The sequence below is a fragment of the Arvicanthis niloticus genome, chromosome 2 (assembly GCF_011762505.2).
Source record: "Arvicanthis niloticus isolate mArvNil1 chromosome 2, mArvNil1.pat.X, whole genome shotgun sequence".
Taxonomy (NCBI): Eukaryota; Metazoa; Chordata; class Mammalia; order Rodentia; family Muridae; genus Arvicanthis; species Arvicanthis niloticus.
This window is the reverse complement of record NC_047659.1, coordinates 49,202,064-49,225,551: the sequence shown is the minus strand read 5'-3', so window position 1 is coordinate 49,225,551 and position 23,488 is coordinate 49,202,064. Positions and strand designations below refer to the sequence as shown.

At 38.3% G+C, this 23,488-nt stretch overlaps 1 protein-coding gene across 4 annotated transcripts in view; it reads left to right on the top strand.

Moving 5' to 3' along the window:
• Window positions 1-23,488, top strand: part of Chn1 (chimerin 1) — a 150,726-nt gene that overhangs the window by 77,390 nt on the left and 49,848 nt on the right. For 3 of the 4 annotated variants that reach the window (XM_034495622.2, XM_076928912.1, XM_076928911.1), the window contains one exon: window positions 5,806-6,094. In XM_034495622.2, the coding sequence (XP_034351513.1) occupies window positions 5,806-6,094 (289 nt within the window). Of the gene's footprint in view, window positions 1-5,805; window positions 6,095-7,905; window positions 7,930-23,488 lie in introns of those variants that run through there. The other variant, XM_076928913.1, reaches the window with a different exon arrangement.

Below are 23,488 nucleotides of genomic sequence, written 5' to 3'. Positions count from 1 at the left end.
GTGGTTTCTAAAAGATTTAGATATGTGTATAATATTTTTCTGTAAATAAAAATATATGAATATATATATATTTTTTCAGAGTATTTAAGAAGGGTTTTCTGCATATGTGATAAGGTAAAACATAGTATCAAGATACTCCTGACCCACTAGGGTAGAAAACATCTTGTACTTCAGTTGTTGATATGGAAAGCACCTTTATATTACACACCTCATCACTAAATGATAAGCCTGTAGGAATCTCACTGTGTTTTGACAGGAAACTTTTTGACGTAAGTTTTGTTGTTAATGTGTTGCTATCCAACTCAGTAGAAAGTATTAGTGGAACATTAGAAATAATTTTAATAGCATATATTACTTATTCCCAACAGTAGATTTCACTATAACCTGCTCATCCATGTATGTCTTTAGTTTGGTCATTGTTCAGCCCCTATTACACACTCTCCCTCGTTCTCTCATTGAAGCCCTCTTCCCAGCAGAGTCCCCTTAGTTCCCCACTCCCTCTGTTCTTAGACAGGCTCTCAGTCTGCCTTTGAACTTTTGGCAATTCTCTTGCTTCAGCCTCCTAAGTGCTGTGATTAGAGCCATTTGCCACCATATTAGATCCACTTAGTGAACTTGCTCAGTGGGTGTTTGCTTGAACATCTTGAGTGCCAGGGATTATGCTAGCTTCTAGTGCTTTACAGTACTATCAATCTGGCAGTGTGTTTAAGTGTTCACATTTTCCCTTAGCAGTAGTATGCCATTAACTCTCAAGAAGGAAGAACAGGTTATGGGAGGACTTTATAAACTCATGGAATTTATCATCACAGTGTTTGATTTTCTGTTTTACTGGGAATTTATGTGATTTCACTTTTTGAAGATGTTGTTATATGTGTTTGTGTCAAGTTAGAGGAAATACTTAAGTATAAAAATAGCCTATGGTATCTGTATATGGTGGCCCATACCTTTAATCCCAGCAAGGAGACAGAGACAGGTGGATCTCTGTGAGTTCAAGGCCAGCTGTTCTACACAGCAAGTCCCAAAATAGCCAGAGTTATATAGTAGAAAGACCCCATTTCAAAAAACTATATCTGTATCTATACCTATAGATAAAGATATATTAGCCTATGGTAACAGTAGCAATATATATGTTATATTTTTATTTATATGTTTACTTGTAAAATATAATAAAACTATGCTTATTTATAAAAATACCCTGAGTTATATGTGAAGTATGATATACTATTTCTAGGTATTATATTTCTCCAGGATGGGTATATAAACATATACCTAGCTCCTAGGACTGGGCTTACAGTGTCATAGGGTATATATGTGTGCTTGTGTTCAACCTGACAATATGATATAACTAAATCTCTCTGTTAAACAGTGTAGCAGCCATAGACTCTTGTAGCAATTCTATATACTTGCTGGTGTTTAGTAATTAATGTCAGACTTATTAAACTTGAGGTTTTTATTTATAATTACTGCTCTATTTTTAAGTACCATGTTATATTTACCTACATAATATGAGCCTAGTTTTACAAAGTGTATAAACTTCTGTCCTTCCTTTGTGGTTTTCTTAGATTTTCCCCTTTGATTTCTACCATGACTGTTTACCTTGTGTCTTCTGGGTAGCATGATAGACCTGGCTGACTTCTAGTCAAGGATAGAAATAAGAGATAGCCTACAGTTTAGCAGGTTAATACTTTTAAAATAGATATTTTTGTCTCTGTGAATTATTTCTTTCCCTCAATTTTACTTGATTCTGTCTGTTTATCATAGTCTTTGTTTTCCTTGAAGTTTTTTCTCAGATACTGTGTGGTTGCTGGATAATTACCATATTTAAATGTGTTTGGCACTTAGGCTCTGCTGTAATGGGAAGAGCTCAGGGAACCTGGACAGTTACAGGAAGATGCTTCTTATTGTAGAGTTAATAGGATTTCCCCAGAGAAGTCTTCTGTCTCCTATCAGGAAAAGTAAAGTGGATCTCAGTCTCCTGGTTTCTGGGATGCCACCTCTACTTTCAGCAATGCTTGTATTCCCTCAGTCTCTGTGTCTTCCTCTCCAGTGCACTGAACTTAGTTCTTCTGGAGGCAGGGTGAGGAGTGAGGTGGGTGCTTGCTTGGCTGTGGCTTGTGTAGGTTTTTGCCTAATCCACCTTCCAGAGCTGTCTGGTGCCACTTCTGGAAACTTAATTAGGCAGATATGAGGAGACTGTTATAATCATAAGTAATTACTTTAGTAATTTCCCCCCACTTTATCATAAAAATTATGTGGCAAGATGGCAAAATTGTAGCCTAATGTTGTAAAGAGGGCTTAGTTTAAACTTCCGTAGTGTTCCTTAGATCATAGACTGTCACTTATTTCTGTCCCCACCTCTCTCCTGAAGGCTTGCTAACATCTGTGTGTGCTTCTGGGGTAGTTCTGTGTCTTTCACCATTGAGTTGGTAAATAATAGATTGTGTTTATGATGAAAATGGTTTTGTGTGCTTATTACTAGAACCTCCTCTGATGTCTCAGTATTAATATAGACAGAATCTTATGTATATTTTATTTTCTGTTGTGAACAGGCAACATCTCTTAGCTTCTAGTCCTTTGAAAAGACACTTCAAAATAACTTTGGCCTCAAATCAAAATTAATTTTTGGTTTTACAGAAAGTAACTTTTTATACATATTTTTATCATTTTATGTATCTAGACTGAATTTTTTTAGGAATATGATTCACAAGGGAAAAAGCTGGAAATGAATATTATGTTCATTTTTTTAAAGCTAAATGTTAGAATTACATATTTTGAAATGCATCTGAATTCAACTGGGCACAGTATTATACAGCTTCTTAAACAGCTCCCAAGCCACTGGCAAAGATAATCTTTGTAGGAAGTGGTAATTCTGTACAGCAATCCCAGTGCAAAGCAGATTGTCCCTCACTCTTTCCTGCTTGCTAACTTCAGTACCACTTTGGAGAATGTGAATTTTCATCCTATTCAGCTTTGTTTGTGTAGCGCTAACAAGCCATTCCAGGCTTGTACACTAAACAGATGTTAAGCCAGGCTTAACATCTTCATTTCAGGAAACAGGGAAAGGAAATTGTCATAGAGAAATAGAGGGATAGCAGACCACAGAAAGATTTGTCTGATAAAGGTGCTTCTACCAAGCCTGGTATTCTAAGTTCCTAACTGAAATGGAAGAAAGAGAGAACCAAGAGAGATATTGTTCTTTGTTCTCTGTGTGCTTGGTCATGCTGGGATATGCAGTCACACACAAAAAAAGATATAAAAAAATACTTTAAGCAGTCTTAATATGAGGTTTTTCATATTAAGATATGAAATTCATCATTTCAATCTTTATTTGATATGCTTTTATGATTACCTATTTCCCATTGTGGTTGTTATGTAAACAGGATGTCATAAACTTCCTAGTGGCTTGAGTATTTTCTTCAGTGTTTGTTGAATAAATGATATTCTATGAGCAGAACACTGTTAAAAGGAAGGGTACTTCTCATCCTCAAATCTGGTATCTTCTTTGGTTTTTCTTATATATGATAGGCCCATCCATTCCCATTCATTCTCAAGGATATTCTGTTTGAGCTCTACTTCTGATCCCACAGATACAACAAAGTATAAAACAAGATCAAAGGAACAGAGCAGTGTCTGATAGGCCATACTATTAGGCTGTTCCTTATGTGGCTTCCTAAGTAACAGAGTAGGTTTTGGCAGGCAAGGAAAACATGCAGTTCCCTTAGTGAAAACAAAACAAAACAAAATAAAAAACAATGTTGTTTTTCTAAAGAAAAAAGAAATCAACATTCCAGCCTGCACATTTGCTTCCATGTACCTTGAGGCTAAGTCTCATCCATACCTTATGACCATGCATTCCTTCAGTGATCTCATGGCTGCCTCAAAGCTGGCAGGCTCATGAGGAGCTGGACATCATGGAGAGGGCCTCTTGACATTAAAAGTAAAGCACAAGTCCAAAGTTAGGCTTCTCTCTTTCAGCCTCACTGTGCCTAACCCTCTGGGACTAGTTCCCCTGCCTTCTTCCCTCACCCTCCACTGCCCGCACTGTTCACACTTCAGAAGACAGTGCTGTGACCTCGGCGCCTGGCACTGCTGCCCACATGGAATGGAGCGAAGCAAACGTCAAACTGTCTTTCAGTGTTTTTGTTGTTTTTAAGTAGCACATAACACATATTAGAAAAAAGGAAATAATAGAAGTAAACTGAAAATTGTAATTTATTTTGTCATAGACATTTTATCTTTCTAGCCTCTGAGACTTACAATATTGAAAATTTGCTTGGGAGAAATGTTTAAGTATAAAGGAAATGAAGAAGTTTAATTATACGGCTCATTTACTTGAGTATAAGTAAAAACTTGATTGCTTTAGAAGGAACAAAAGGTGAAAATTGTATGTTAAAAGACCAACATTGATATTATGTTGAATTCTGGATTAAGTAATAGTAAAGTCTAAATTACAAAAACCAAAGATTATTCTGGGTCCGTTATTTAGAAGTATCTAATTTCTAGCAGCATGTCCTGGCACATGCCTTTAATTCCAGTATTTTGGAAGCAGAGGCAAGCAGATCTCTGAGTTCAAGACCAATCTGGTTTACATAGTGATCCAAGCCAGCCAGAATTACACAATGAGACCCTGTTGTAGATAGGATAAAATAGAAAGAGGAGGGGAGGGGAATGAAGGGGAGGAGAGGGGAGGGATAGGGAGGGGAAGGGAGGGAAGGAGAGGAGAGGACCCAGTTCTTATCCATTTGGATACCATTTGTGTCAGAACCATGTGAATACTGAGTTTGCAGCTTCATGTGGTGTCTTTTCAAAGCAAAAATTACTTTGATTTTAAATTTCTGTACTGCGTTGTGTTTTGGTGTTTTGTTTTGTTTTTTTTTTTTTATGACAAAATGAGGTAGATCCTTTCTGATTTGCTTGGTTTTTATTGGTGCTCACTCTGGAACTGGCAGCTCTGCCTACTTTGGAACCAGCTTCTATTAAGTTGCCTGTATCTCCTGGCAAGGATACTGGTGTCAGCCATGCCAACTTGGATCCAATTCTGAGGTTTCCCTACAGGAAGCAAAATACTGAAATTACTGTGAGGAGAAACCATCCTTCTCCAGTTATTAAAGCATGTCATTAAAAACTGATAACAGATTTCTGTGGTCCGATGATGTGTGACTTATATGCTCTGTATATTGCAAGCATTTCTTGCCCATACTGAGCCAACAGACCCAGAACAAGTTTAAAGGAAAGATCAAGTCCTTGACCTATGGCCAGAGATGGCCCAGTGTGTTTCTATGCTGTCTGCTGCTTGGCTCAGTTCTGGAGACTGCACAGATGTAAACGATTGCTGGCTTCCCACTTCTTCACTTGAGTGAGCGGTAAATGGGACTTCTCTGTTGAAGGACATGAGTGCTGGCCTTTAAGTACATTGAATATTTTTATTGTTCAACTTGAAATTTTATATATTATAGTTGACCAATTGCATATTGAATGTGCTATCTTAGGTTATAAGATTTATCTTCCCTACTTTATTACAAGTATAATGAAATGGCTTTAAAAGATACCTAAGTAAAAATGTTCCTTCTAGGATCACCATGCTAGTATCCCTGGTTATTTCAAGTTCACTATTTGTGTTTAGGAGTTGAATTTTATATATTCCAGGTGACTAATTGGGATTAGACACAGCTAATCTAAACAGAGTCATTTATAAGCAAAATCAGTAGATTTCAGTTTGGGAGTATTTGTGTGTTTGTTTCTTCTTCAGAAAGAATTCACTTGTTCACTTTTCTTAAAAGCATCTTTCCCATTTCATTGAGGCAGATTTGGAAGTCAGACCAGAAACTTCAGGCTGTACTACGATGGAAAGCACTTTGTTGGGGAGAAACGCTTTGAGTCCATCCACGATCTGGTGACTGATGGCTTGATTACTCTCTATATTGAAACCAAGGCAGCAGAATACATTGCCAAGATGACGATAAACCCAATTTATGAGCACATAGGATACACAACCTTAAACAGAGAGCCAGCATACAAACAACACATGGCAGTCCTGAAAGAGACACATGATGAGAAAGAGGCTACAGGCCAGGATGGGGTATCAGAGAAAAGGGTAAGCTATCATGAACAACACTTGTTTTTGTCTGTTGGGAGTCCTTGCCAGAGAGCCCTCTGCACGAAAGTTCCCACAGTGGTTTCAGAAGGAGGTGTGGTTTGCGCAATGTCTGGGTCTGTGGGGATGAGCTTTGTATATCTCTTACTCGTTTGATTAAAATGTACCAACTATAGGTTTGCTCCTGATTGTGTCCCTTCAAGAAATCATATTCAGCTTTAAAAATATGTTAGAAAATATATAACAAAAAGTTAAGAGGTTTGGTCAGGAGCCTAACTTATGGCCAAGAAAGACAGATAACACCTTATAAGGAACTGAGGGATTACATCAGAACCCTTTGTTTTCTTTAAAGGTAGTTTATAAATAGTTCTGGTTTTTAGCAGTGTTATTTATTGTAATATACATAATTTAATTCTGTCTGTCAGTAACTATTATACTATTATGAGAATCAGCCAGCCTTGAGTGGGAGGATTTATCTCTTAGTGTTAAGGAATTAAATCAGAAGGATTTACTTTTCTTTAATTATGAAATAGTTTACATTTTCAGTTGTCATATTTTAGTCATGATATATTTCAGAATAACATGAAAAGCTTTAATCCTTTGGTGTTGATTGTTGCCCTTGTTGCCATTCTTCCTCCCCTTTCCCGGGAAGAGGGAATAGCATGTTGTTCTGCTTTATGTGGGATTGAGTTAAAGGAACAGTGTCTGTTTTAGCTGAAACATGTTACTGCATCTGGGTCTACAGGAGTCTCTGGTGGCTAAGTGTGTACAGAAAGGCATGCAGCCTGGCTTCTGTCCACAGATTTGTAAGCTGGTCACTCTGTATCTTGTCATGGGGCAGGTTGGATAATGTTTGTGAACCCCTCCTTCAGTGTTTGGCTGGCAGTGTCCCTGCTCTGTGAGCTCCGTGACCTCGGCACAGCAACATAAGATTGTTTTGCTGTGGGTTGGTAGGAGATAGAAATTTAGTCTTCATTGTCCAGCCCAAATTTTGGTTTCTGGTAGATCCTAGCTCAAGTGGTGTTCTAGAACTACAGAGAAATGAATATTTTCAATCACTGGCTCTTGAAGTTTGCTTTAAATATGGTCTTTCCTATATTTATATTTGCTGGGAGCTGCACATCTTGTCTGGAAGTTGCCAAAATTTAAAATCCTAAATGTGTGCTACATTGAATAGTGCTCTTTTCTCCGTCTCATTCTGTCTTTTTCACCTTTTCTTATTTTCCACCTGTGACATTTCCAGGAACACCTGCATAGTCCATATCTAACAATGGCACTTAGCAGTTTACCTAGATGTAAATTTACATCCTTGAAATACTTAAGTCTTCCAAAGTCCATCAGCCTGATGGTAAAGTTTGCTAATGTGTATATTACTTTTCGGTCTTAGAGACTTGAAGTGATGACAGTTAGGTACTTTAACACTAGGCTAGTTATTTAACTTGACAGGACCTGGCACGTCCCTTGTATAAAGTAGAAATGGTAATCCCAGTGACAGGAGACTGAAATGAACACCACCTACAAGATTCTCACTATTCTGATTGTACTCTGACAATACTGCACTTCAAACACCCAGGACTCTCTTATGTTGAGAGGCAAGTAAAAATTATTTATAGAAAATAGTTACCATTGGGAAGTATCTCTCTCCAATGGTACACCATTAAGGACCATTTAAAAATTATTTTTTGTTTAAACTGCATGCATCTTAAATAGAGTTTACTTAGAAATCTCACTGAAAAATAGATTTATTTTATTTACAGGTGTCATCCAACAAGACAGGGATGATGACCTGTTCAACAGCTTGAAACACTGATTCCCTGTCCCAGTGGATGACATTTGTAAGTAAAAGTAATCATGCTTAATTGATTCAAAGTAAATAGTGACACAAAAGTGGTTTTATAAATATTTTAATAGATCCTTAGTAGTTAAATCCCTTCCTTGCCCAGGATTTCTTACATAAGAGGCAAAAGGGTCTTGGGTTTGCAGAAATTGGAATAGTGCTATTATGCTATGATAGCAGGATGCTGGTGTTGACGTAAGAGCTGGTACTGTAGACATGAACTTAATGTTTCCGAGTGAGGCAGCTGCTTCATTTCTATGAGGACATCTTTCATATTCAACACAAGAGTGTTGGGCTCGACTGTTCAATTATGTGTTATGAAGAGAGAGAACACAGTACTAAAAAGTGTCCCGACTCTCTTGCCAGGTGAGAGTTGTTAGCTATCGACCAACTAATTGCATAACTCTGCAGCTGTCAGCTAACTTGAGAGAAGAGGTTCTCTGTAAAAGCTGAATTGCACAGAATTCCAGTAAAAACACAGTTCAGTGCTCAAATAAATTAAACAAAATTTAGACCTTTAAAACTGGTTTCTTTTTAGTTGCTTTTCAGTGGTGACCTAATGTGATTGCAGTTCCCAGATAGTGGGAACTTGAGTTTTCTGCAGTTCTTAAGAACAGACTTGCAGTTCCCCTTGGCAAACATTGGTATGGTGATTGCTCTGTTTTAGAATTGAGGGGTAAGGACCCCACAGGTGTGTTTATCATGGCCCTTAGGTGTCAGTTCTGTCCTGAGCTTCTGTAATCAGTTAACTCTGCGTGTTTACTATATGGTTTCACGGCCATGAACAATTAACAGTCCACTGTATGGATTGTTGTACAGGGTTTGCTATATATTTTCGTGGCCATGAACATTGTTGCCACAGGAAGTGAATCCAAGCCAACTCTAGGAAACCTGGTAATCTATTGTAATAGTCACAGTTTTCCTTCCAAGTGATAGCTATGATATTTTTCTCATTTACTACCTAATGCGTTTCCTGAGCTTGGAAAATTAATTGTAAATAAGAAAATTAAAGCATTGTATTACATATAATGGTGAAGTTGCAGCGTGTGAGGAAGCCAGACTCCTTTCTCTTCTACAGTAGCTTGATTTAGACATCCAGACTGGATAGGGGCCCAGTTTATTAGTAACCTCTGTTTCTCTTGGAACTGAATTTAAATAGATTCTTGTTCCAAGTAATAAATATATGTGTGTCTGTACAAATCATGGACCAATAGATTCATTCAGTAGTTTTTATGATAATTTCATACTAATTACTAAGTTATTAATTTTAAGTCTTTTGGAAAACATGCTGTAGAATATTTCTTACAAACATTAATACTAGAAACTACAAACAAACCATATAATTTGCATTTCAGAAACAACACTGTGAGCCAAGACATAGTCTAGGCGAATGTCCTTAGCTTTGGATCAGGTATCTGAATGTCAGCCCTCTCACATGATGAGGCCTCATGGCACGGGTGTGAAAATCCGTGGTGCAATGAAACTTCAGTAAGCTAAACTGTACCCTCCTCACAAGCATTGTCTTTTTCCTCATACACACATCTGTGTATGCAAACACATATATATGTGTGTATGCATTCCTTTCTCTAAGGAAGTTTAGAATAAGTGCAGCTCCTTACATGTTGACATTAGTTTGATTTTAAGGAATTTCAATTACATTGAAATTTTAATTTTAAAAGACTTCTCTAGGATTACCAAGCTACATACATTTGACATTGAAATATAATTGATACTATCATTTACTACTAGAACCTTTGGATACCTCTGTAAAAATCTAATTCTTGGTTCCTTGGGATAGCTGGAGGGATGTAGGTGATCTGGTATGCTAATTGGCCTTTCTTTTTTCTTACTTTGTTTAAAAGGTATGTAGCGTATTATCTATATCTACTCAGTCTCAATTTAAAAATCAACAGATGGCTGTTTATAAACTTAATCTTAAATAATATAATTATTGATACTAGGGAAATAGCATGAAGCAAGCGTCAGAAGCCGCCTCCCCGCCCCCCCCCCCCCCCCCCGCCTCCACATTCTTTGGCCCATACACTGTCTTTCCCTTTTCTTATATTTGTTTAGGCTACTCCTTTTCTTCACCTTGCATGGAACTAGAGAGATGGCTCAATGGTTAAGAGCACTGACTGCTCTTTCAGAAGTCCTGGGTTTGATTTCCAGCACTCACATGATAGCTTACAAATATCTGTAACTCCAGTCCCAAAGGATCCAGTGCTCTCTTTCGAATTCTGTGGATACTGAATACACAGTGTCTTAGTGTTTCTGTTGCTGTGATGAAACACCATGACCAAAAAGCAAGTTGAGGAGGAAAGGCTTTAATTGGCTTATACTTCTATATTGCTGTTCATTATTGAAGAAGTCAGGACAGGAATTCAAACAGGGCAGGCAGAGCTGATGCAGATGCCATGGAGGGGTGCTGCTTACTGGCTTACTCAACATGGCTTGCTCAACCTGCTTTATTTTAGAAGTCAGGACCACCAGTCCAGGGAAGGCACTACTCACAGTGGGCTGGGCCTTCCCCCATTGAGAAAATGCCTTATAGCTGGATCTCAAGGAAGCATTTCCTCAGTGGAGGTCTTCCTCTTTGATAACTCTACTTTGTGTCAAAACCAGTCAGTACACACATGGTACACAGGCATACATGCAGGCAAAACCAAATTAAACAAACAAAATGCAAAGAATGTTTTCATGTGGCCCAGCTGGCCTTACACTCCTGGTCCTCCTGCTTCTACTCCTCAGTTCAGGATTGTAGATGTATAGCACCATGCTGGGTTTCATCTTCCTCCTCCTCTTTCTTAGCCCTGCCTTCAGCCACCTCAGACTCCACGAATTTACATGGCCAGATTTCCACTGTAGCTTTTCAAGGATCAGCTCAGTTTCAGGGGTGACCACTCTTTCATAGAACTTTCCAGTATGGTAGGGTTGCTAGTTACCAAGCTCATGATTTCTAAGAAAGTTACAGCTTCTGCACAGAACTTCTAACAGTGGTCTGTCCTTTGCAAGATACATGTGCACAGAGCCACATGGCCAAAGGCCAAATACTGTTGTTTGCTGGGGCTGGAACATGGCCCCCTTGTTCAAATACATCTTCATTAGCTTTCTGTTTTCCATGAGTTTCTTCATTGCCTAAGCTTGGCTGTTCTAGAACTCTCTCTGTGGACCAGACTGGCCTTGAACTCAGAGATTTGCCTGCCTCTGCCTCTGGAGTGATGGGGTTTAAAGCATGCATCACCATACCTGGCTCTGAGCTTTCCTTTAGTTCTTTTTCACTTGTTGGAAACCTAGTTGGGTGGGGTCTTGCCCTGAGGTCACCACTCCCTTTATTTCATTTAACCTCAGGATTTTCTTTCATTTGTTTATCTCCATTCCACTTCCTGGTGTCCCCTTGCTCCTTAAATTGTACATTTTGTATTTTTCCTTGTTTACCTCGCTCCTTTTCATTATAGATTTTCATAAGTGAACATTAGTAACCACACGACAGAGTCAATACTAGGCTGTTTTGAAATTCCCTCTGCCAATGCAATTAATCCAAAACTCTTCAATTTAGCTTTAGGCATTTTTTTTTTTTTAAGACAAGAACAGAAAGCAGCCACATTCTTCACCAAAATACCACAGGAACAATCTCTTCCACACACTAACATTCTCCTCTGAAGCCTCTTGAGCCAGGCCCCCATAGTTCACATCACCCACAGCACCACAACCCCTGCTTCCATATGTAAGGCCCACTGAAAGTGTTAACTGTTTTCTCTAATCCAAAATCCCAAAGTCCACATTGCTCCAAAGAAAAGCATGGTCATGCCCATCACAGCAATGCACCAGTCCCTGGTAACAACTTCTGTCTTAGGATTTTATTGCTGTAAAGAGACATCATGACCGTGGCAACTCTTATAAAGGAAAATGTTTAATCAGGGCTGGCTTATGGTTCAGAGGTTTAGTCTGGTTTTGTCCATGGAAGGAAGCATGGTGGCCTGCAAGTAGACATGGTGCTGGAAAAGAAACTATGAGTTCTCCATCTAGATTGGAGGCAGCAAGAAGTGACTGAAACTTCTTCCAGCAAAGCAACCCCTTCTCCAACAAGGCCGTGCCTCCTCATAGTGCCATTCCTTATGGACTTCTGGGGGCCATTTTCATTCAAACCACCACGCTTGTATTTATCTCAGCTGGTGCCTGGGAAATTGTTTGAGTCTCATCTGTCCTTCCATCTTATTACCCACAGGGGGAAAAAAGCTGTCTTTACCTAATAACTTTCCAGTAACTGTAACATGAAAGTGTGCTGTCTCTTGTATCATTTGCTGTTTGTCACAAATCACACTCTAACTCCCGTTCTCTGTGTATAAGACACAGAGATTTGTACCACAGGCCTGTCGGGACAGAGAGCAGACCTCTGCTTCCATGGAGTCCATTGTGCTCTCTCAGCTTCCCCTCTATTTTCTCTAGTCCCCTTAGGTCAGTGCTTTCCTTCTTTGGACACTGATATCTTCATCTTCTGTTGCTAAACAGTCTTTCCGAACCATCTATAGAAACAACCCCTTCTGGTTATCTAGATGTTACTTGGATTTGAACAAATTAAAAAAGGCAAGGCTGTCATCCTGTTTCTCTTTAAACCTCCATGAACTAACCCTCATCTTTCAAAATGAACTGCATTTAATTCTTCATTTGCTTATTTGCTTATTTGCTTATTCATTTTGCTATTTGCTTATTTGCTTATTCATTTGCTTATTTGCTTATTTGCTTATTCATTTTGCTATTTGCAGAAAAACAGTAGACTGGAGGGAGAAAAATATATAGAGTTCTGACTTGCAAAACTTAGTATTTCTAGCTGTTTAACAAACATTTGGGGAGCAAGAGGCAAGCCACCTATATTATCTGTAAAATATTAGGAGTTTAATACATGTTTAAATTAGTTTAACTCCAGCTTGAGTCTGTGCTACAATAGCCAGCAAATCACAGAAAATTAAAATCCTGATTTTTAAAAAAATCATGGATCAGAAATAAGTACAAAACTATGCCATTTCATCCCAGTTTCAAAGGTTTAGCCTCTCAGCATTGTTTCCTTTCTGATTCCACACCTTGAATTTTATTAGTTGTTGACTAATCAAAATACTGAACAAATAAAGATACTTTTTGATTTATCCAACTTCGAGGTCCTAATAGAATCTAATCAGCAGACAGACAAAAAGAAACTAATCAGCAGACAGACAGAAAGAGAGCATAGTTATTTAGCCAAACCCCATACTGTCTGTTCTGGGTCCTTGGAATGTTCCCGTAGGTGGGGAGGGCATTCCTATCTTAAGGAGAACAGCGAATTATCCTTTTGGTGTAAGAATGGTGACTGATTGGGCAGTAGTGGCGCATGCCTTTAATCCCAGCACTTGGGAGGCAGAAGCTGGCAGATTTCTGAGTTCAAGGCCAGCCTGGTCTACAGAGTGAGTTCCAGGACAGCCAAGGCTACATAGAGAAACCCTGTCTTGAAAAACCAAAAAAAAAAAAAAAAAAAAAAAAAGAGAGAATGGTAACTGATGGCATGTTTTCCAGCGGGTCATGACTGAGTGCACAGTTGTCAGTCATATATTAGGTCCATGTAGATCATACAGAACAATCCTATGCCGTAATGATTGAAGAAATATTCAGAGGAGTCTAGGAAATTATTTATGTGATTTCATCTGTTATTCTATCTTATGACCCACAGAATTGAAAGTCACTGGGAAAACCAGATCAAAAGAGGAAGGTGGAAAATAAACCCATCAGTTCCTCAGTTCAGATGAACTACGCCAAAAGGATACCAAATTGCAATTTCTAACCCACATTTGGTTGAGGAAGATTTCTATATCTAGGCCAATTAAACAAATAAAATAACTTTTTGGTTACTCACTAGGTTGGAGAGTAGCTATTAGAAATTCACCCATTATTGGCATTTCAATATTCAATTATGAAAAAAATTTTCAGTTTTTAGGTTTTGGTGAGGAAATTATTACTGACAAAAATCTCCATTTAAAGTTTGGAAGCAGAAACCAACTCTGCACCTTTAGAGCTAATAGCATTTTGGGTACAAAACAACCATTATTGAACTCACTGGGTTACCCCTCATCCCACTATGAACACAATAAAACAGTAGAAGCCCTGTAAGAATAAAAGAGGACTACTTGGAAAGAGGAAGGGGAGAGAGAAGGCACAAGGATCAGTTAATATATGCAGAATGCTTTATATCCATGCCCACCTTGCCCAGTTTAAATGGTCCTGAGGCTTGAACCCACGGCCTTATGTATGCTAGGCAAGCACTGTGACAGACGAACTACACACCAGCTGCTTGTTAGACTTTCTTAAGACTAGGTTAAGTCTTTTGTGTATTTTGTTTTTATAACTGATTTCAGTGTATCTTGATTAGAGTAGGTTCTCCCATGATCTACAGCTGCCTTCTGGTAAGCAGGATTAAGGGACTCTTGTGACCCTTTAATCTTAAATAGTTTATGGTCACATTCTGGAGATGTTGTTTCACAAAGTCTAGAGAACTGTAACTGTTGGTGGAAAGAAGTGAGCAATAGCCGAAGAAATAGAAATTTGTCAAGGTTTTATTTGCTCTTGCTTACCATGTTATGCTAAAATATGTATGTTGTTGTGGTGAGTAGTTCAATCACTTTATTTTTATTTACATATAGGGAACAGGGCCTTCAAGATGGCTTAGTAGGTAAAGGCACTTTCTCCCAAGACTAACAACCTGAGATCCATCCCCAAGACCTATATGATGGGAAAGAACTGTACACATACAAAATAAATATGTGTTAAAAAGATAATATAGGAACATTGTGACTTTTTTATTGGATATTTTATTTATTTACAATACAGATGTCATCCCCTGTCCCCATTTCCCCTTTCTAGAACCCCCTCTTCCTTTATGCTTTTATACCAGTTTGATTACATGCATGTATTAAGGTCAGTTCTAGGTTGAGGGTCTAGCAATACAATAGATGCAAATAGTCAAGGAACAAACAATACAATAAACACAAATAGTCAAAGAAAAAGCAAGGCATTAAACCCAGTTACGTGAACACTCCTGTGATCACTGTTTCTGAAGGCTTATCAGGATGACCAAAGTATCTGAGCCTACTTCCCTATCCTAGCCCAAGGTCATTTTCATGTCTGAAGCCTACTTCCTTGTTCTAGCCTAAAATTTAGATTCCTGTCTGAAATTACTTCTTTGTTCTGACCTAATATTTAGATTCCTGTCTGAGATTATTTCTTTGTTGTAGCCTACAATTTAGACTTCTACCTAAAATTACTTCTTTGTTCTAATCTAGTGTCAGATTTTTGCTTGAAGCCTACTTTCTTGTCCTTGGCCAATGTCATATTCCTGCCAAGCAGCCCCTTTTCTTGTCCTTGGCCCATGTCAGCTTCTTGCCAAGCAGCCTTGAAGGCTCTCCACCTCTCCCCGTTTTATTTTGTTAACAAGACTGAGCCTGTCTTAGGTCATTCTGACAAGAATGCCTTCCTTACCCGTCATGGAATATGAATTATCAAAACCAATCCATTTCTGTCTTAGGTTGGTAAGGCTCTGTGCAGAATCTTACCTGTCCTTGGCTTGCCAGCCTGTTAATTTAATAACTCTGTCTGGGGGTCCATTTTCAGATTTAAGCCATGTACTTTGGCTGCCAACATGTTGATGTTGTTACAGATAAGCTTTAACACAATGGGTAGGAATAAAATTATTCCCAGGACAAAAGGGGCTAGCCTGATCAAGCTATATATGTCGTTCCTAAGGTTTGTTGAAAATGGAAATAATGAGCTCAGGCCGTGGATAATTTTATCAGCATTATCTACAACATCAAAGGTCAACAGAGCAGCATTCTTTAAATTGTTAATCTCACTATGCAAAGTTAACACACCCAGAGAGGTGTTAGGATTATGCCACATATCATACAGGTGTCTTTAAACTTTTTTCTAATTATAATGACAATCGTTGTGAATTTTAAAAGTGACACTACTCCAATGATACTTGTCATGACACTTGGGATGGCTCCTAACTCTTGAACCCTGAACCTCCTTCAGATAATTTGAATGGGTTATAGAGCATCATTCGTTGTTCCAGATACCTGTATAAATCCTTTTGTATACTCAATACATTAGTAACTTTTTTTGCTAGATGGTTAACAAAAATAGTTGTCTTAACTCCTTGTGTCAATGCTATTGCAGAAGCAGTGGTGCTAGCTGTTAATGGAATTAAAGCTGTTATACCAGCAATACTCAAGCCTGCTAGCCTCTTGCTTCTGCTTAAACCCTAACTCACTTCTTCCAGCACTTTCAAGCTTTTTTCAGAGAATCAAGGTTTTCTAATACTCAGGGCAGTGAGATGAAAGCTGGTTGATAGACCCCTGTAACAGACATGCCAGGTTTCAACACACTAATATAATTGGAAATTATATAGTCAATGCAACTTACAATAAATGCTGTAGAAGAGACAAAACCAATTTTAGCTTGACAATTAAAAGAGTCTTAAAACATGCACTAACCCTTGTTTGAAAACCAGATCCTGTCCTAACATTATCTCTTGCTATCCTAACATCATAGCAAGCTACAGCTAGCTTCCAAATATGTCTCTGACAAAGTCCAGATCCAGTCTTCCAAAAGTAGACTGTTATATTGGATTGATTTCTAGACCAGTACATGATTGAGTCCTAATAGCTGCGCACCTTTAAGAAGAATACAAGAGACATAATTTCTCTTTTTGCTTCTCTATCCCACAAGGTCTAAAAACTTGAGGCAAGGCAGCTTGTCCCATCTGGGGTATAGTCAAGCAAAGGTGGGTCAGGAACATATGTCCAATACGGCTCCCTAGTCACCCTTGTCAGGGCACTCAGCAAGCTCACAGGTTGGCATCATTCTTTGTCTCAGCAACAGTATGTCTCACCAATCTTTTTAAAGTTCAGTGGACCTCTTCCACAATATCTTGTCCTTGAGGATTATACGAAATCCCCATAATAAATTGTTGACAAAAAGTCTCAACTGCTCAACTATAATTGCCAGACCTATTATCTGTTTTTTTAGTTGGATATTTTATTTATTTACATTTCAATGTTATCTCATCTCCCATTCCCTCCAAAACCCCTTACCCCATCCCCCCTCCTCCTATTTCTATGAGTTTATGCTCCCGCCATCCTCCCATTCCCGCCTCTCTGCTCTCATTCCCCAACACTAGGGAATCCAAACTTTCAGGCACCAAGGCCCTCCACTTCCACTGATGCCTGACAAGGCCACCCTCAGTTACCTATACAGGTGGAGCCATGAGTCCCTCCCTTTGTGTTCTCGGGCTGAAGATTTTAGAATGGCTACTCCAGCTTGTTTCTTAGGACCATTTGCTTGAAAAATTGATTTCCAGCCTTTTACTCTAAGGTAATGTCTGTCTTTGTCACTGAGGTGGGTTTCCTGTATGCAGCAAAATGCTGGGTCCTGTTTATGTATCCAGTCCATTAGCCTATGTCTTTTTATTGGAGAATCGAGTCCATTGATGTTAAGAGATATTAAGGAACAGTGATTTTTGCTTCCTGTTATTTTTGTTATTAGTGGTGGCATTGTTTGTGTGGCTATCTTCTTTTGGATTTGTTGAAAGAGGATTACCTTCTTGTTTTTTCTAGGGTATAATCTCCTTCTTCGTATTGGAGCTTTCCCACTATTATCCTTTGTAATGCTGGGTTTGTGGAAATATATTATGTAAATTTGGTTTTGTCGTGGAATATCTTGGTTTCTCCATCTATGGTAATTGAGAGTTTTGCTGGGTATAGTAGCCTGGGCTGGCGTTTGTGTTCTCTTAGGGTCTGTATGACATCTGTCCAGCATCTTCTAGCTTTTATAGTATCTGGTAAGAAGTCTGGTGATGGGTCTGCCTTTATATGTTACTTGGCCTTTTTCCCTTACTGCATTTAATATTCTTTCTTTGTTTTGTTCATTTGGTGTTTTGATTATTATGTGACGGGAGGTATTTCTTTTCTGGTCTAGTCTATTTGGCGTTCTGAAGGCTTCTTGTATGTTTATGGGCATCTCATTCTTTAGGTTAGGGAAGTTTTCTTCTATAATTTTGTTGAAGATATTTATTGGCCCTTTAGGTTGGGAATCTTCACTCTCATCTATACCTATTATCCTTAGGTTTGGTCTTCTCATTGTGTCCTGGATTTCCTGGATGTTTCGTGTAAAGAACTTTTTGCATTTTGCATTTTGTTTGACAGTTATGTCAATATTTACTGAGATTCTCTCTTCTGTCTCTTGTATTCTGTTGGTGATGCTTGTGTCTATGACTCCTGATTTCTTTCCTAGGTTTTCCATCTCCAGGGTAGTCTCCCTTTGTGATTTCTTGATTGTTTCTACTTCCATTTTTATGTCCTGGATGGTTTTGTTCAATTCCTTCATCTGTTTGGTTGTGTTCTCTTGTAATTCTTTAAGGGATTTTTGTGTTTCCTCTTTAAGGGCTTCTACCTGTTTACCTGTGTTCTCCTCAACTTCTTTGAGAGTGTTATTTATGTCCTTCTTAAAGTCCTCTATCATCATCATTAGAAGTGATTTTAAATCTGAATCTTGCTTTCCAAGTGATAGGTGGAATTCAGGTCTTTCTTGTGTGGGAGAACCAGGTTCTAATGATGCCAAGTACCCTGGGTTGCTGATGCTTATGTTCTTGCACTTGCCTTTCGACATCTGGATCTCCTTAGTGCTACCTGCCCTGTCTCTGACTGGAGCCTGTCTTTCCTATTATCTTGGTTGTATCAGAACTGTGTGGGGTGGGTGTTACTACTGGGGTTAGAGCTGAGTCCCAAGATCTGCTCAGTGCTCAGGGCCAGGAGTGAATTCCTGGGTCCAAGTGGGTCCCAGTTACTCCCTGTTTGGGGCAGGTGTTACTGTCTCCTTACCTAACATACTGCCCAGGTTAGAGCTCCTGGGAGCCCTGCTTCTTCTGGGTTTTGTGAGATTGGGTGCAGAGTTGCCGTCCGGGATCTGCTCAGTGCGCCGGCCCAGACAGGAAGATTTTTTGGTTTTTCAAGACAGGGTTTCTCTGTAGCCCTGGCTGTCTTGGAACTCACTCTGTAGACCAGGCTGGCCTCAAACTCAGAAATCCGCCTGCCTCTGCCTCCCAAGTGCTGCCCGACATCATCTTGACATTTTAAATAGATGTATGCAATGTCATATTCACCATCTCATCACTTATTCTAAACTTTGAGCTGAATATATTGTTTTTCTTAAGATGCTTAAATAACCTTGGCATTTTACTATTTAATCTGGGATTAAGATTTATAAAATAAGTTCTGATGCATCATGGCACAGCCCTGTAATTCTAGCTACTAACAAGGCTGAGTCTGGAGGACTTATAAGTTCAAGGTCGACCTGGACAACATAGGAAAAACCTATGTTAAAAAGCAAAAGAGGGGCTAGGAAATTAACTCAGTAAAGCAGTTGTTTAGCATTCACAAAGCCCCAGAACCACCTTAATTCTCATGTAGAAACTTTCAGAGAAAGCTTGGGAGATCTATATATCTAGCACAATCTATATATCTCTATATACAAAACAACCAGGTTGGCTAGTTGGTTGGTTGGTTGGTTGGTTGGTTGGTTGGTTGGTTGGTTTAAATGGAGCATCCTTTGGACGAAAAAGTCTAAATCCCAGTCTGTAACTTCTGTGATCTTGCTTTAAGCACGTCACTAGCCTCTCTGTGTCTCAGTCATAAAATGAAGAACCCAGCTTCATAGTAGTAGATATCATAATTGTTATATATAAATTCTCTCTGTTAACCCTTAAGAGGTTTAATTTGGGTTTGTTTGTTTGTTTGTTTGTTTTGTTTGTGTTTTGGGATCTTTGACTTATGAACCTTTGACTTATAGAACAGGTTGGAGAGCTACAGATTTAGTATCAGCTTGCTTCTGTCCCCATGATAGTCTATTTTTGAAGTTGCCACATGGTTTTCTTTGGCCTCAGGAAATTGTAGGTATTTTCTAGATCCCTTGTATACTCTGACAATTGTAGCTCTGACAAGAAAACCAGGGCCTCTATAGGTAGGAAACCTTGTGAAATATTTCCTTCAGATTTTCTTCTGCAGTTTTCATGACAGTCTTTTAGGGATGAGTTTTATACTAACACTATGGTAGGTTCGTGGTCAGTTATTAAGGAATTCTAGGCTCACCTAAATAACACAGTCTTCATTTTAAGAATGAACTCTAAAGGATAACCAGACCATTCCACCAAATCCTCCTTGGTGCCATTATAGAGCTAGAACACTAGACTCTGCTAACAGTTAAGTGTCTCCTGTCTTTTAAGTCATTGAATTACTCAAAAAGGAGAAGTTGGAACAGCAGAGAATGATCTAGTGGGCCTTCCTCTACTGGGCATGCCACTGCAGAATTGCAGCTCTTCCCTCAGCTTTTACAATAGTCTCTACTGTTAAAAGATTAAAGACTATGTATACAGTAAGAAAATCTATTCCTGTACAGATTTGTATTAAATTTTATATTTTAAAAATATATCCTCTCCTATAATGTAGCTTTATTCTCTTGTTGTCACTTGTGGAAAATTATCTTCTCCGTTTAATTATCACAGAAAGATCCAAATTCAGGGAGGAGAAGGGTGAAATATACAAATTCTAAGTCTTGTTTCCCAGGAACAACAAAACTAAATATCTAATAAAAGATTGATATAAAAAGAATAAATGTACAAAATTTACAATAATTCAACATGTGAATTTCAAATAGTACTGTACTAGAATGAGAGGGATACATTTCTTATGTTTGATTAGTAATTGAACTATGTAACTATATATTGACTTATATTTATAAAATTTGATAACTAAACATGTATTATAAACAATAATATAAAGCACAATTACTATATTTAAGTCCTCATACCTTCATATTTTTGACATATGTCTTAAATTCAGGTAGACTCTTCAGTCTTCAAGGTTGATGCTCACTTACTCTTTGAAACTGCCAAAAGACCAGTTGACTGTCACCTTCTATATAAAAAAGAATCTCCATGGCAATTGGAGTACTTTCAAATTGGCTTTCTGAACACTATAGCAAACTACTATGGAAGTTTGTCACTGTGTACAAGCAGAAGGGAGCAGGAACAAGAGGCCGTCTCCATCTTTACCACATCGTGTTGTAGTCCTCCCCCTCCTGTCTGTTGTAAATAGGACAGCCTGTATCAGTAAGGGTTGGCATCTCATAAGGCAGAGACAGAGTGCCTTCACAGATGCCGCAGTAGCCACGCCTGGAACCATTGTCTGTGTGAGTGTGTTTATCTCTCTCGTGCACATGTTGTAGTTTTGTTGCACAGTAAATGCTAAGTCTGCGGTTCTCTAATTTCTTGGACTCAGATCTATATTATATTTTAAAATTATTGAAAACAAGATATTTTGCTTATATGGGTGCTTTTTGTTAATATTATGGTAGAAATTAAAACGTTTTAAAAATAATTCTTTCAGGGAAATAATAAAATTATCTGGCAACATGATAACATTATTATGATAATAATATTTCATTAAACAAAAACCTTTAGAAAATAACATTTTGAAGTTAATTATGGTAACACACACCTGCCCAGAAGCTGAGGCAGGAGAATTCCACTGAGTTTGAGGCCATCCTATGCTACATAGTGAGCTCCAGGCCAGTGTGGGCTACAGTATAAGCCTCTGCTGCAAAACATAGCTAATCAAAAAGAGTGCTGTTGCTTTACCTTCTGTAAATCTCTATAGACTCTACATGACACTTAAGGGGAAAGGGGTTCCCAGAGATAGTCCTGCACTCATTCTGTGGTGACTCATTGTTTTGATTGGAGTCTAAGAAGAAAAGCTGACCCATATACAGTAAACAAATAGGTGTTTTAGTAGCTTTTTCAGATAATTGTGGATGATTCTCTTTGATACAGTGCCATAAATATGTTTGCAGATGGAATCTGAAATCCTGTCAGTGTCTTATTTAGTTATACTGGAATCCTTCAGTGTGTTTTTGAGCTGAGTGGATCTGCCCACTGTGAATGATTCTGCACCATTTGGAAGATGCTGATTGCCTTGCAGTGTTGACATATTTATATAGTATCAACAAGAACATCTGTTGATATCATCATTCATCTCTTCAGAAAAGTCTTGTTAAGTAGCAAGAATCTCTCACATTCAGGATAACAGACACAAACTTGCCAAAAATCTGTTGCTTGAAAGCTTGCAGTTTGTTATTGACTTGTTTTCCCCGAGTGGAAGGCTTGCTTTATTTATTTTCCAGATTAGAACTTCTTTTTTTTCTTTTTCTTTTTCTTTTTTTTTTATTAGATATTTTATTTACACTTCAGATGCCATCCCCTTTCCCCATTCCCCCCCCCTTAGAAAACCCCTATCCCATGCCCCCTTTTCATTTTGCATTTATACATTTTTTTAAGAAATGTTAATCATAGGCTTTATAAGTTTGGTATTGTTCAATCAGAGGTGTAACCCACTACCCAACCTAGATATATCAACTATCTTTGACTGGTGGAGATACATGAACATCTGCTTCCCTGTCTCCCCCCTCTATCTCTCTTTCATCACCTAGCTTCTCCTCTCCTTCTTCTTCTTCTCTTCTTACTCCTTTTCTTCCTCTCAGTACTCCTCCCACCTTAGCTCCTCCTACACATCACCCTTCCTGTTAAAAGGAAACTTTTCTCTCAAAATACAATTAGAGCATAATTATGCCTATTTGTACCAGTGAGGTACAAGATAGTCCTAATACCCAGTCCATCCTTTTGTTGACTAACCAGCACCTCTGTCATCTATCCTAACTAAAACATTTAGTTCTGAACCTGGCTTTAGGATGAATGTCAGCTGACGACCATCCACTCAAATCTTTTCTCTTACGGTAAATAGCTATAAGTTTTCAACCCCGTCAGAAATCCAGAATGACTGAGTTAACTATAATTGTGGGAAGCACAAAGCATAGCTTCTAAAACTTAGCCAATTTATAGAGACCTCTGAACACCTGAACAGATTAGAACTTCTTAAACTTTTCTAACATGACCACATTTCACCCAAAATCTTTTTTACATTGTCCCAGATATATACCATATATTAATAACCTGTAAGCCAAATATTTCTGATTCATCATAGAAAAATTTATTTAAAAATAATTTTTAGGTATACATATAATTTTACTACTTCTTATAGGCTAAAGCAAGTTTGCTTAATATTAAGATGAATGTATTTTGCTTTTATATGAATCTTGGCTAAATGCTTGATGGAAAAGCAGTTAGATGCTTTAGCATGTCCACAGATAATTCATATTTTGCTTTTGATTGTTAGTGTTGAGAATGCTGCCTCCCACGAATCCACAGTCCAGAATGTAGAGGTAATGTGTTTATGGCCATTTCAGAAATTGTTGCTAATGCTGCCTAATACTATACCAAACTTCATTTCATGATTTGTTTTCATGGAACTCATCAGCAGCTCCAACAGCACCTTTTAAAATCAAGCACTCTAACATAACTCAAGGACATGCTAATTTGCTTCTTAGATGCTGAGGTATGACAGATAAACCATTACAGTTCTGTAAGTGCA